General features: G+C 32.5%; 1 protein-coding gene across 1 annotated transcript in view; it reads right to left on the bottom strand.

Moving 5' to 3' along the window:
* Positions 1-6,275: 6,275 nt before the first annotated feature.
* LOC127729784 (caspase-3-like) overlaps positions 6,276-15,751 on the bottom strand; it is a 44,799-nt gene continuing 35,323 nt past the window's right edge. Inside the window, exon 6 of the mRNA XM_052238066.1 lies at positions 6,276-9,584. Within this exon, the coding sequence (XP_052094026.1) occupies positions 9,364-9,584 (221 nt within the window). The 3' untranslated portion in view covers positions 6,276-9,363. The remainder of the gene's footprint in view (positions 9,585-15,751) is intronic.

Raw genomic sequence — 15,751 nt, 5'->3', positions numbered from 1 at the left:
GTTTCTTCTGTTACTTATTTTGACATCGGACTCAGACTTCTTTTAAACTGAGTTTTACTGTGCGTATTGCTGTGTGTTTGTTTATTCTACATTGGCTAGAGGTATAGGGGGAGGGTTGAGATCTCACAAAACATGTTTAACCCCGCCACAATTTTTGCGCCAGTCCCAAGTCAGGAGCCTCTGGCCTTTGTTGGTCTTGTATGTTTTTTTATTTTTTTTAGGGGCCAGCTGAAACCCTCCTCCGGGTGCGGGATTTTCTCGCTGTGTTGAAGACCCATTGTGACCTTGGGCTGTTTTCTGCTCTTTGGTCTGGTTGTTGTCTCTTCGACACATTCCCCATTTCCATTCTCAACTTTATGCGTAGCAACAGATGAAACTATATGATCAATCCGGCAAAAATCCTCCTGCCCCCCCCCCCCCCCCCCCCTCCCCAAATATCAAACGGTCGTTCCCTAACGCTTAGTGTCAAAATAGGAAGTATTACACGAGCCACGATTTTACCAGACAGTTACAAAATACTATATAGAAGCATAATATTGAGATTAAGACATGGACCCATATAAAACTTGATCATTACATAAAGTGCCGCGGAATGGTAAGTATTTTCTGCTTCGCTACTGAAATTTCAAAAAGTAAAATCCTGTTCTCCTAAATTTTAGAATAAGATGATTTTATTTTTATAAGTGAATATAACAACATAACCAGGACCCTTTCGCTGATGAAGTCATTTTGATGTCTCTGAGATGTCATAACACGTCAATTTAGTCAGATAGATTGATGAATGTTACTTTTCTTAACGTCAATGTCCAATATGATGTATATTTAGCACCAAACTAACTAATAGTTAATACAAGATTAAGGTTTTGCAAGGTAGAGAGACCAGGATAAAGGGCGTGAAATTTGGTTTGCCACGGGAAACCATAGTATGCTGATAGGGGCAGAAATTGTCCCTTTCAATTGACAAAAAACTGACCCCTGGGAGAGTTGATTCAATGATTATTCAATGTGCAGCGAGCATGGTCCTCTTCCTACACGAGGTATAGGATTAAATGTCCCAATTTCGACTTAACGAGGCTGCATATTTATACATCCTGCACAGCCAAAAAAGACGCCAAACATTAGCATAAGTTTTTCTGTCGGAACCGCCAAAGTCCAGGGATGACCATATTCATATATGATATACCCCTATCAACCCGTTGAGTTAAGTTGGCTAGAGCTTGCGTTAACGTCGGACGGCCTGTTTTAGGGACTGTTAGGTGTAATTAGACGTAAGAACACAATTCCGTATATAAAACATGAAAACTGGTGACCCTGACAAAGAATAATTTTCCGGCAGTAAGACCATGCATTATTTTGATTTGTCTACACGCATATTAATTCTTTTTTTAAACGACTTATCACTGTAGTACAAAGGAATGCTTCATTTTCAACTCAATATTTTCTGATCTATGTGGTCTTTCGCTTTGAACAAGTTGTCATATGACTGAGTTATTTCGTTCCATGCACATGTAAAAAAGAGGCGGGAGAGAACAAAGGGGTAATCAAAAGTAGAAGAGAAACCGACACCATCATGGCAAAAACCGACAACCAACAGACTATAGAAAACAACATCGAAAACTAGGAACCCTACGATAAAAATAGGCGTGTTTGGAAGGATTCGCAGATCCTAGCTCCCGTCGTGTTGTTCGTAGTACGTACAAATCCAACGATGCCACAATAAAAGAAAAGAGGACGTGATTGAAGACAACTTGAACATATCTGGTGTCATGATTATGGGAATAAATTAATGCATATGACCATAGAGAACGACATATATATTTACAGGTTTTGCCTTATCATCCGTGTTATATGAACGCGTTGTACGAACTAACTGTTTTGTATAAAATCAGCTCCCATAATTCCTTGTTCTATGAATGAGGAAATAACGTGAGGTCGTAACAGGAAGGATGACTGAAGGGAATAAAGCTTTCGTTTGAATTACAGAAGGTTGAAGGTATTAATGTATAAAAAATATAATTACAACAGAAAGATAGAAATCAATGAATAAACGAGAGCTATATAGTTTTTCTCTTTACAATATATCCACTACGATTTCGAGAAAAAAATCTGCCCTAAAGTTAAATCGACATGTTTGTATATAGACAGCGCTCTGACATTTTACACCCCATCCCAACTAGTTCCCAAAACTCATAAAAGATACTAGGCGTATAACTTTGTACCCTAGACGTACATTTCGACTATACAAGACTCTTCAATCAAAACAGTTGGAATGCCAAATAAATCAAGAAGTTAAAGGGCAACGAAAAACAAAAATTTCAATACGTAGCGCCAAATCTGGCTTATGCCTAAAACAGGCCATCGTGCGTCAGATAAATCTCATACTTGTCTTTATTAAAATATTTGACATTCAAAGAATTTTACACACAGCTGTAGGAAAATTAAATATGAGCAGTCTTTACCGAAGCAGATATCAAACTCACATCAACATCCTTGCGTAAATAAAGGCAACAGTAGTATACCGCTATTCGAAATTCATAAATCAATTGAGAAAAAAACAAATCCGGGTTACAAACTAAAACTGAGGGAAACACAGGAGAACTACGACACAACAGAAACACAACATTAAAATGTAACACACACAGAAACGAACTATAATATAACAATGGCTATTTTCCTGACTTGGTACAGGACATTTTAAGAACAAAATGGTGGGTTGAACCTGGTTTTGTGGCTAGCCAAACCTCCCGCTTTTATGGCAATGTTAAATATAACATTAAAATGACAACATTACATGATAGGACTACAATACAAATAAATGAGAGAACATATAGGACAGAGAAACATACGAATAATAGCTAACAAAAGGTACCAGGTTTAAAATTTAATACGCTAGACGCGCGTTTCGTCCACACAATACTAACCAGTGACGCTCAGATAAAAAAAGTACGAAAGCCAAAACTAGTACAAAGTTAAAAAGCATAGAGGACCAAAAGTTACAAAAAATTGTGCCATATATGGCTAAGGTTATGTCTGGGATAAGAAAATCCTTAGTATTTAGAATAATTCATACTTTTGCAAACAGTAAATTTATAAAAATGACTATATGATAGATAAACATGATAACACCGAAGTGGTGACTAACTACAGAATTTATAAAATGTTAAACAAAAGTTGATCTTAAATGAATTTGCTTATTGTTTTCGCCCCCTTTTGATTATATAGGTCTTCACGTGTTAAGGTTGTTAAACATTTTTAGCTTTCAATTTGTTTGTTTATGAGCGTACCCGAAGAAGGCAAATCAAGAAAAGCGCTTCGGATGCAACAGAGTTATAAAGAATTATTTTCATATTTTTACAGCTTATACAGTGGGAAATCTAGTGACAAAATATTACCTCCCCTATAAATATTGAAAACTAGATCTTCTCAATGTTTGTTCCATTTTAGCAAGGACGCTATCAATTATGGATTCACTGGAAAACGTTCTGGTAAATAGTAAAAAAAGAAATAAGTTGAAATAAAAACAAAACTTCCATTCAATGTTATTATTCCCCCTACTTAAGTCGCAAACGACTAGTACAGCAGGCTAAAGAAGCTTGATGTAAAATTGGTTTAAAATGTTGCTATGCGAATAAATTCCTGGAGTACCAACTTCAATTTATTTTTCTACTGGCTGTATACTTTTCTGAAACATGCTAATTATCCGAATATGTATACAGCTAGATCGGAGAAAGTCAGGGAAAACATTCCAAAAGAATCGATTGATATGCAGCAAAGATTGGAACTTTTGAAATTAAGTTACTAAGCAAATTCAAACGGACCTTATCTCGATGATTGAATGTGAAAAGATCGAGGATACCGCAAATATATGTACAAAAATCGAGACGACCTTTTCTTAAAATTGTATAAAAAATAGTAGAAAGATACCTACTTTATAAAAATAGTTATTTTTGATTCCTCAACTTGCACAGACAGACTTTTAAATTTTCATATTCACAAAAAAGACAATATTTCTCTATTTAATGTACATGTGACAAGAGCAGACCGGTGTGCTCGATAACTTAGGTGTGAAAAAATAAGTATACTTTGGGAACTTGTAACATGCTAAGTACTTTGTGGAACACTCGGAAAATTGGTGACCCGAAAGATCTTTAGATTTTGTTTGTACATGATTTTTTCCAATTTTTTTTTATCAATATGCAGTAAAGATTGGCAGTTTTTAAATTTAAGTTTCTCAAGCTTCTAATGCAATTATCTCGAAAAATACTGAACATAAAACATCGTGTATTTGCATGTATATTTCTAATAATACAGTTTAACAATTAACTTATTTAAAATGAACAATTAGTATTTGGAAATAACTTTTAATCAGTATCGTCACCGGCATTGTTTTATTATTGACTTTCTCGACTCTATCATAAGAAGAGTGAATTTTCTTTTGTTTTCGTTCACTGGATATCCCACTGTATATTTTTGCAAAACAAGTCAAAAGTCGAAAGACTAGATATAAGCCTAAATTCATAAATATAAATTCTGTTTTTAACTTACAAATATTGACCTGTGAATATCTATGTAATATTTTATTAACCAATGACTTAAAATACATAATAAATTGTCCATCTAATACGATTTCACCTGTCTGAGAGCTGGTTGTTAATACAGGTCTGATACAGAAAATGGATGTGTGTATTACACGAAATATTAGATTTCATCATGTTTGATTTTAGTGTTGTTGTTATTTTTATTATGTTATACTATTTTTTCTTTTAATGTATACAATTATGGACGGTAGGAAGTGTGAATATCTGAATTGTCAACCATAAAAAAATATTTCTCTGAGGGCGCAGTCCGAATTTGAAAGAATCTTTGATATGTACCGCTTCGAAAGAGTCTTATTTGTTTAATTATACCAAAGGGCCATTCGAACCATTGGAAATACATGTTTAAGAAGTTCTTGTACATGTCTTACTGTAGTGGAATAATTTGTCTAAACACTTACATCAGTGAATTATTTTGTGACTTAAAACGCCTTATATGTACAACAAATGAAGACTCTTTCTGAAAAGGATTGGGGTCCCTGAAAAGGGCCGTTTGTGAAAGCTATCCTCGGCACCAGATGGATATCATATACTTGTTTCTCCGTCACTCCAGTCCACTGACCAGTTCTTACCTGGACGTTGTTATTTAATTTACATACGTCAGTGACGTCATTTTAATGAGAGGTAACTCGTGTAAAAATCGAGAGGCTCAAAGTTTTATTTTTACCGGTGAATAAAAGGTCGGGCAATTCATCGCACATTATTATTTCTGAGGATTATTCGACATTCCTTGCATTAAAATGATAATTAACCCAAATAGTTCATCTTGATCCTGTATGAGTCTTCCTACAGCCGTGTTTATCCTCAGTCAGCTTTTGGTGATTATTTTAAGTCATTGGTTAGTAGACGTGTCATAAAATGGGTGTTTTCATAATAACCCTGTATAAAGTCCTCGCCTCGAGCCAATACAGTTTACCTCGACCCAATAAGACTGTACTTGAACATACTACAGGATTAATATGAAAACACCCATTTGACAACACTATATTACATGCAATATGATATATTTTTATTTAAGGATTGGAAGGGCCAAACAATGATCTCGCCATGATCTGTCTATTTGAAAACCAAAATAGAAAGGAAATATCGAGTATGATAGTTAAGATGATTATTTATACGGTGCGTCGGTTTCTCTCAAGGTTTGATACTTAGTGACATGCATGATTGTATATATATCAGATGAACGTAAGTCTCATCAAAAGCGATCAAATCAATGAAGAATTTGAAGAAAAATAAAACAAGCAAATCCATAAATATGCTTGAATGTGACTTCGGCTAGCTACTACAACGACGATGTTTAACGACCTTGACTACCCTTGAAGGCCTAGCACGGTCGGTGAGACTATTTAAGTGGATGAACTAAGGGTAAATAAATCCTAAGTGTTACGAATAATTTTAACATTTTATAAACAGTAATCGGAAATTCTCCTACTACCGATTGTGACATTTTGATTGAGTGTGGATGCAAAGCGAGTGATGCAAGCATAGCAGGAGACGCTTACTCTGTCGTCCAATCCAGTCCCGCTCTTTTTTGAGTCATGCGATTCCTTCAGTTTTTGTTTGTAACCTTGATTTGTATCTTCCTAAATGATTTATGAAATTTAGAGACCGGTAAACGACTGTTGCCTATTTTAAGTGATAAGTCTACAATGTTAATTGTGCATGATAAACAAAAGAAAATACAGTGAATAATTTATTAGTTTAGAAAAATATACAAAATAATAATTTGTACAAATAACTCAATCTAAGTAGATGCTAAAAATAGCACTGGCATTTTCAAAATTATTATATATATATGCAATCATTACAGTGAACGAAAATATATGCCAAAATTCCACCAACAATGCTGTTTTCTATTCTTCGAACATCACTGGGTGTTGACCTGTATGGCAAGAAATGTCAAAAACGTTATAAAACTTTATTGTCAGACGTCAAGGTGTCACACAATTAAACTCAATTTGACGACTTCATTTCCAATAATGTAGGCGTCCATTGCATTGCAATGTGAGTAACGTTTGCATCTTGGTAATTGCAAAGTAATAAAGTAAAATGCTTGTTATCATAAAGATAAAAACTTTTCATAAGCTGGTAAGTAATATAGTAATAACTTTTGGAACAACATTTTCATGTAATGTATCCGTTTTTATTCTGTAGTTAGTCCCCACTTTGATTTTATCATGTATATCTATTATATAGTCATTTTATAAAATTTACTGTTTGCAAAATTATAAATTATTCTAAATAATAAGGATGTTTTTGTCCCAGGCAGAAAATCCTGGCCGTGTTAGGCGCAACTTTTTGGAAGTTTTGGTCATCGGTGCTCTTCAGCTTTGTACTTATTTTGGCTTTCAAACTTTTTTTATCTGAGCGTCACTGGTTAGTCTTGTGTGGACGAGACGCACGTCTGGCGTATTGAATTTTAAGCCTAGTACCTTCTGCTAGCTATTATTCGTGTGTTTCTTTGTCCTATATGTTCTCCCATTTATTTTTATTGTGGTCCTGTCACGTGATGTTGTCGTTTTGGTGTTGTGTTTGACGTTGCCATAAAAGCGGGAGGTTTGGCATTCCACAAAACCAGGTTCAACCCACCATTTTTTTCTTAAAATGTCCTGTACCAAGTCAGGAAAATGGCCATTGTTATATTAAAGTTCGTTTCTGTGTGTGTTACATTTTAATGTTGTGTTTTTGTTGTGTCGTTGTTCTCCTCTTATATTTGATGCGTTTCCCTCAGTTTTAGTTTGTAACCCGGATTTGTTTTTATCTCTATCGATTTATGAGTTTCGAACAGCGGTATACTACTGTTGCCTTTATTTGGCATGCATAACTAAAAAATGAATAAATTCAATAAGGGGATTGTTACAAATATAGTTAGTGTCATATGCGTTACTTAATGATCATTTTTGATGGTGGTTATTGCAAATTTAACATCTTTTATCAACAGCTTGCCGTGTCAAAGATGATTATATACATTACAAAAAAGAGAAAACAAATTTTGAGTTAGTAATAAATCATAGAAACCGTTTAAATGCAGGTATATTCTACATTTTCATTTTTTGTTATTTCAGTATACATTTGGAACTAATAAGTGTGTGATCTGATTTTTCTATCTGTCCATAGGCCGTGAGAGTTTGACGCCATTCCACGTGAGTTCTATCCCCTCCGGGATCAAACAAAATACTTGGAAACTGGTATTTGCTGCTTCTCTGCTAAGCGCACTTTATTGTCCCACGAAAATAGCTATTTTGAAATTGTCAAATATAGGAATATAATTGGTCTGCAAAACTCTTCAAAATAGTTTATGACAAAGATTGACCATCTATTTTTATACAATACTAGTAGTTGAAAATCACACACAACCTTTGAATATGACGGGGAAAAAACAGCAATCACTATAAGAATATCAAAATAAAGAAAATTGAGTGTTGATAATATTACAAATAGTTTGGATTTGTAATTTCTTAGATATCAACAAAACATTTAAACTTCAAAAAATATTCTGAATAACTATCTTCTGATATCAGTATTAGAATTTAAAATTGACATCAAACATTAAAAATCAAATCACTAAATTTGACACTGCATTACGTTGTAAAACTCCACAAAAAGTAATAAAAAGGGATGATAAAATTATGGGCTCTAAATTTTTTCCCTTGTTTAAAAAAAGTCCAAGGATTCCAGAGTCAAAAGAATATCAACTGTTTGAGATAACAACATGCTACAAATAAGTGTACAAATATAGCTGTAAACGTTGATGTCAATATATAAATATCATGTTTTGGTCATTCAGCTGAAATATTTTTTTTAAATGAAAACATGCATATGGGTACCTATCAAATCTTTAAAAATATATTTTCTGTACTCCTACGTTCGGACGACAGAAATCACTAACAAAAAACATTATTCATTAATAGTATTATTGTTGTGAATTAACCCAATAATAATTAAAAAGAATCGAAAGAAGCTTAATATATTACCAAAATTAATGTGTTTTTTTTATAAATTTACTCCGGACCAGAATTTCAAATGTTTTTTTTTTTTGAATTTGACAAACAAGAAATTGTTTCAACTGAGCAAACAACATACACATTAGGGACATTAAAGTTTAAAGCTGGGCTTCAATTCCAATTAATTACCTTGATAAAATGTAAACATGATAGCAAAAATATTTAACAGTATAAAAGATGAAAAAAATTAACAACACCGACTCCAATTAGAAATTAGGAATGCAAACAAGAATGAACAGCACATGGTCTACATGGCCTGTTTAATTGCACCATGACAGTCAAAATTATGCAGAACGGTTAATTTTGGTTAAACTTCAATGCATATTGTACCAGTTATTTAACAAAAAATACAAAAAATACACAACTACCATCTTTTACATTTGACAATGTGCATTTCAAATTAAATAAAATCTATACTCATTTGTAAAAAAAATAATATTATGCAAGATTTTCGATGAAATAAACTATCATGTGGTTCACTTATGCCCAACAGTTTGAACAAAAACAGATTTAGCTTTGTTCACTTCTTTATGTTACTTTTTTGCCGACATGTTTTTTTTTATCAATTTGATTATTTTTTTGTCAAAAAAAACCCCAAACTTTTCAATACATTAGCGGTTTTTAGTTGTGACATACTTATAAGTTTCCGATTAAAAATAAAACTATCGGATGAAATTTTAAAGTTGTTCGTTTCCATATTTATAGCCACTCTATCAAGAACAATTTCACAGTTTCAATAAGTTGTCTGTCTAACTGTCTAATATTTATTGCCTTAAAACCAATTTTTTTGTAAGATGTGAAATAAAACAAGGCATCTGAGTAACATCCCTCCTTGGAATGTTTGGTTGATATCCTATTCCAACTTTTCTATTCACTCTTGTCAAGATTTTATAGAAATCTTCACCTTCTTTCATGTTACGAAATTCCTCTGTCAAGTGGTTTACAAATGGAGTCCCCTTTTCTGTGCTTCTGTAAGATCCATAACCTGTTTGAAAATAAGTTGTGTTTTTATATACTATAAAACAGTAAATGACAATAAATCCTAGTTTGGTTTCTTTTGTTTTTTCTTTTCTCTATTTAGAGAAAGTTTAAAAATTAATGCAACATGGTTATGTATTGATTTAATATATCTATTACTAGTATATTCAATTCAGTTATCATATTTAAGCTATGAATAATTTTTTTAAGGCCATGTTTTTGGTTCAATGTCAAATTTGATTTATTCACAATTTTTTTCTTCAGAATACAACAAAACTCTGTTAATCCAGGAAATTAAGATAAAGTAATGCAAGTGCTTCACAATTGTATTAAATATATTAACTTTTAAATGAATGTCTATGATATAAATATCACAATAACAATAATTTGTCTTTTTAATGGGTTGATTTCATCATTAACATATTTCATATATTAAAATTATTATCTGTAAAAAAGTATAAGTAAAAAAAGAGACTAGTTAAAAAAAAGTGAGGAGCTGACAAAACAATTTAAACTCACAACAGGAAGACTACAGAAGGAGCAACACAAACGCCGCTAAAGACCGGGATAACTCTGGTGATTTAGAAGGATAAGCGGTTCCTGCCTTGTGGCAACTATGTTCTCATCTATAGCTTGCTATGTGGTATGGGTTTTGCTTATTGTTGAAGGTCATACGGTAACTTATAGTTGCTAACTGCTACGTCATTTGGTCTGTGGTAGAAAGATTTTTCATTGTCATTCATACTACATCTTCGTATTTTTATATTGTTACTCATTTTAAGTAATGGTCCGATTATTAGTCGCATTCAGTGATGTCATAAACGAAGAGATACAGGTTTGAAGTTTCAATAGATGAATATGTGTGTCGCCATCTTTGCGTATGTATTTAATAACAGTTAAAAAAACCAATTCATGACTGGATCCACAAAACTTTCGAAAAGATTACTTCAACTTTACCACACATTATCTTTGTTAAACAGTTATCCTCTATATATTCATATGCATTTGATGTTGGAAAGTTCCCATATAGAAATGAAAAAAAAATGGAAATGATAATTTTAGTCGTAAAGTAGTCATCAAATAAGGCTTTTGACCAATTTCTAGTTATTTTTTGAATTTTATAGATCAGATAGAAGATAAAGATACAAAATCAGTGTTTTAGATATCGATTCCAGAATACGGTTCTGAAATTATCTTCGATACCTATTACAGAAGGACAGAAACGCATAAACACTTAAATTTCTGATTGTGTTATTCATCTTTTACATAAAGGAACTCACCTTTTTGTATGACAACAAGGATATGTGCAATGGTGCTTAATGAGAGGCATCTATCTGAGACTAGACGAACTTAAAAAATACCTTACTCAACAAAGCAAAACGTTTCTTCTTAATAGAACTCACCGACAACTTAAAAGTCTTATGAAACACTTGACAAGAGCCAAATGTGATTTAATGCAAACAGATGTCTCATATATTGCTGATCATTTTGCTGTTTGTAATTAAAAACATTTATAATTCTGTACTTGTGAATTAACTTGGTTAATAACTACGACGAATTATTACAAGTTATGACCTGACAATATCGATGGAATTTCAAAGGTGACAATGTTTAAAATAAAAATGCAAATTTTTGGTAAAAAAGAGGCAATAGTAATTTACACGATGTTTAACTCAGATCTCAAATAACTTTTTTTATCATGATAATTGGAAAGTATGACATTTATTATGACATATCATAACTTGTTTACGGTATAAGAAAAGATGTCACGGTCAGGTGAATTTATTCAGATGGAGGTTCACACCTCTCAGAGATTGTCCAAAACCAAAAGTATTTGACAATTTAACCAAACTTTATAAAAACTATTCTTTCGAAACAATTAGCCTATATTTTTGCATTTAACAAAGTCATACTTTTCCAAGATTATTTGTGATTTCTATACACTAAATATTGGATGTGTAATGATTGATACTTAAGTCTGTGAGAACATGATTTATTTACTACTTGTAGTACTATTTGGGTTCGAACTTGCTTCGGTATTTGTGAATTGTGTTAGATCGGTACTTTGTGTATGTTGCCTTTATTTTAGATGATTTGTGCCTCGTGCCAATCTCACAAGTCCAACCATTTTCGATTTATTTTAACTGTTTGCTCTTATTTTGTGCTGTTACAGATATGATGCAGGTTGGAGGATAGGGAGTGGTTCGATATCTTACAACTATGTTTCACCCAGCCATAGCTTTATTTGTTTGTCCCAGTCAGATGCCACAGACTATTAATTTGGACAGAAATATAAAGGATGTGGCGGGGTAAACACTTTGTTTGAGTTTATTTTAAACTATAAAAGATATTTCAAAACCAAACTTTAAAAAATCATGCAGTTGGAAATGGTTATCTCACCAGTATGGTATGGAGCACAAGCACATCCAACATAAAAACAAAAGACGAAGTACCGATGTAAGAATACTAACAGTAACTGAAAGCTAGTTAAAAGCCAGGTACTTATAAACACTTGTATATTCACTAAATTAAGCTTTATTTCGCAAGAGTTATGAACTAATGACAACCACTGAATTACAGGCTTCTGACTTGAGACAAGCACATAAAGAATTTTATATGATTTATCTTCAGCAGTACTAATATAAACTCTGCAACTGCCATATTTATTATATAACACTAACCAAGGGAAGTAGAGTACACTGCTAGGAAATCTGCTTCATTAGGTATACGCATTGGTACTCCATAAGATTTGTTATAATCATAATATTCAGCTATGCCATCTGCCTGGTTTGGATCTCTTGGTTTATCTCGTATTACTGACACGTTGACACCACGCCCTATTCCTTTTCCTCTACATGCCTATAATCAAAATAACACAATACAATGATGATAAACAATGAATATGCTTTTTCACTAGTAAGCTTTCAAATAAAATGGTTCCTGTGAATAAATTTGATACCGATTAGTTTTATTTAATTGATGTTTGGCAAACCTAAAAATAAACACATGATCTTGCATGATGAAAACAATATTTATCTTAAATATTTTCGAGAGCACCAACTAGTATATACTAGGTGCCTGTAAGACAATGACATTCAATAAACAGTGATTTGAACAATGAACCAACTTACCTATATACAAGACCTTAAATAAATTGCTTGAATATAAAATGTAAATCATGATGAGCTTAATGTTGAAGGGCTCTGTTTTTTAAGGAATAACCATGTAGTGGTAAATAAAATTGAGAATGAAAATGGGGAATATGTCAGAGAGACAACAACCCGACCAAAGAGCAGAAAACAGACCATCAATGGGTCTTCAACACAACGAGAAAATCCCGCACCAATAAACCACAACAGGTGTATATAATATGGACCATAATTCTAAAAAAAATGCGGCTTTGTAATGTTAATCATGTAAACCGGAATTCTACGGACCGATTCTGTTCTAAATGAGAGAACGACAGTCGTATAATATCACTGAAATGCCACCATGCCCTTTTAAATACGGTCATAAATTAAAAAAAATCAACAAAGCAGAAAAAATGTCTGGGTGGTTCTAATATTACTGAACTGTGTTGTTTCTAATAGAAGAATTGTAAATTTAAGATGTAAAAATGAAATTCTCCAAGATATCAGAGACATAACTTGTTTTCCAAAAGTCAATACTAACGAACACAAAACTAACCAAAGTCGCACTTTGTGGCACACACTTACACACACACACAACACTTGACAGAGCAATACAACCGTTAGTCTTGAAAAATTCCTGCTATGTTCTTACAGCTTGTAAGTAGTTACTACTTCAGTATAGCACTCTAGTTACTACTTCAGTATAGCACTCTAGTTACTACTTCAGTATAGCACTCGCCTTCGTATATACGACGATCACTTGTTTATATGGAAGACATATTACTGTCTAAAGTATTCACATTTAGAAATACAAATTCTTTTTCAAAACTTAACAGACAACTATGGTTACGGGATACCTTTGGTATTTAAATGTATCAAAGCTTTAAACTTTTACATTCTGACGTGTTTATAAACGTATTAGATAAAGATCAAAACGGTTTGAATGTTATATGTGTTGTTGTTAATATGTTATGATGAGACGATGGACACCAAGCTGTGTCTATTTTCGCGTATATCTTAGAAATGCACAAGCTTTAATATATTTGTCAATTACATAAAAATTTCAGAAAATAGTCTACAGTTTTGTTTTGGCAGTACACGTTTTGTATACTTTTGCGAGTGTCGTACTCATTATTCATATCCATGAAATTGACTGACCTGCAAACATCTTGGTAGCAACTTGTTAAATTGAGTAGAAATAAATATTAATTAAAGTTAAAAGATGCTGAATTTAAGTATACATGTATATGACGTTTTCATTCTTAAAATCAAAAACCCATTATATCAAAAAAATAATCTTCTGCAGCTCATACGAAATACAATGTATGAAGAGTTTCAGTTTCTTGCAAAGCGATGATTAAATTATCTCACCTGGAAAATGAAGATTTTTGGTTTCAAAATAAGTTCTGGGCAGTTTTCAGCATTGAAGAAGGACATCACATTTTTTATTTTAATAGATCTATCTGTCATATACACAGTGTCCTCATCCCCATGTGTCAATATAGCTACAATCAGGCAGCCTGTTTTCTCTAACTGTTTGCTGTCTTTTTTAACTACAAACATAAATATGTATATCAGCTAAGCCTTTAAACAAATTCTATTATGTTACCAAGTTAAGATTTCAAACAAAAGAACTTGTTTTAGGTTTTGATACATAACTTGAATACGGACTTTTGCAGCATTTCCTTTTGGAAAATCAACATTCCATAAAGGACAGAATGAAACCCACCAAATAATCAACCAAACTGTATCCTGTCTGAAATACTTTCAAACTTTGCTTACGTAAATAAGTATTAAATTACGATGCTTTTTTATGTCATGAGAGAGAAATCATTCTTGAAAAGGCATTACCACGACAGAAACGTGTGCATTGAGCTAGCAGTTTTTATACAAATGAGCACGTAAATCCAATAATTCATAGCAACAAACAATTGACATCAAAGTGTTTTTTAAAGGGTGACATAAAATGTATTTCCTAAGGAGAGATAAATTCTATCTTGATTTGACCATTCTTAATATTTACATATTTTACTGTATAAAAATAAGCGGACGAGGTGCGATAAACAAATAGACAACTATCAAACAGAGTTCAAATGACGTGGATATAAGCAATTATAGGTCAACGTAAGGCCTTCAACAATGGGAAAAAACTATATTTTATAGACGGCTATACAAGGCCCGACATGCATAATTTGAAAATATTTAAACGAGAAAATTAACGGCGTAATAACGGCATAATTTTAACAATACAATTTACGAAAAACAAATTTGAAAGAATTGAAACAACGGCAACCACTGAATTACAGGCTCCTGACTTGGGACAGGCATATAATGAATGTTGCAGGGTAAAATATGTTTGTGAACCCTCAATCCTCACCACATTAACCCCAGACAGTGGTGTAAAAGCACAACATAAGAACACATTGTAAAAAATCAGTTGCAACTGGCTTAACTTAATAGATCGGTACGAAGCAAAAACACAACTAACATAAAAACAATAGACACAAAACACCGATATAAAATTACTTGCAGTTACTGATGTACTCTCAGTATTGAAAGATTGTTTAATGCCAACTACATGTAAAAATAAATCATGTTCTGCCGGACTAAAGTGTATATCAGTACCTATCCAATTGATGTTGTATAAAGACATCATTAACAGTATGAAAAACGCACGACCTTACTATAGACAATTGCAATGATAACGACTTCAATGCAGATATATGGTAGTTTTCTTCTTTTTTTAACAAGCTTATAATTAATATTGTTATTTAGTCAAGATGTTTTAGCAGCAATTGTTCCCTTGTTGCTAGTCACTTAAAGATTAACCAAATTATATCGGAACTTTAAACATCATTCCGAGAATTTAACTTTTCACGTGATGGAAATTTCATTTTTTAAATGCATTAGAAAATAAGTTTTGATTTATCAGTACATTTTTTATTCTGTTTTTATTTTCAAGATATTTAGAGTCAGCTTTTTACGAATAATAACTTTTCTGTTCCATTCTATTTTTTTAAAAAGTTATTAGAGATCTCTTCTC

The sequence above is a fragment of the Mytilus californianus genome, unplaced genomic scaffold, assembly GCF_021869535.1.
Source record: "Mytilus californianus isolate M0D057914Y unplaced genomic scaffold, xbMytCali1.0.p SCAF_1, whole genome shotgun sequence".
In the NCBI taxonomy this organism is placed as follows: domain Eukaryota; kingdom Metazoa; phylum Mollusca; class Bivalvia; order Mytilida; family Mytilidae; genus Mytilus; species Mytilus californianus.
Note: the sequence above shows the minus strand (reverse complement) of the source record. Positions and strands in the feature narration are given on the sequence as shown.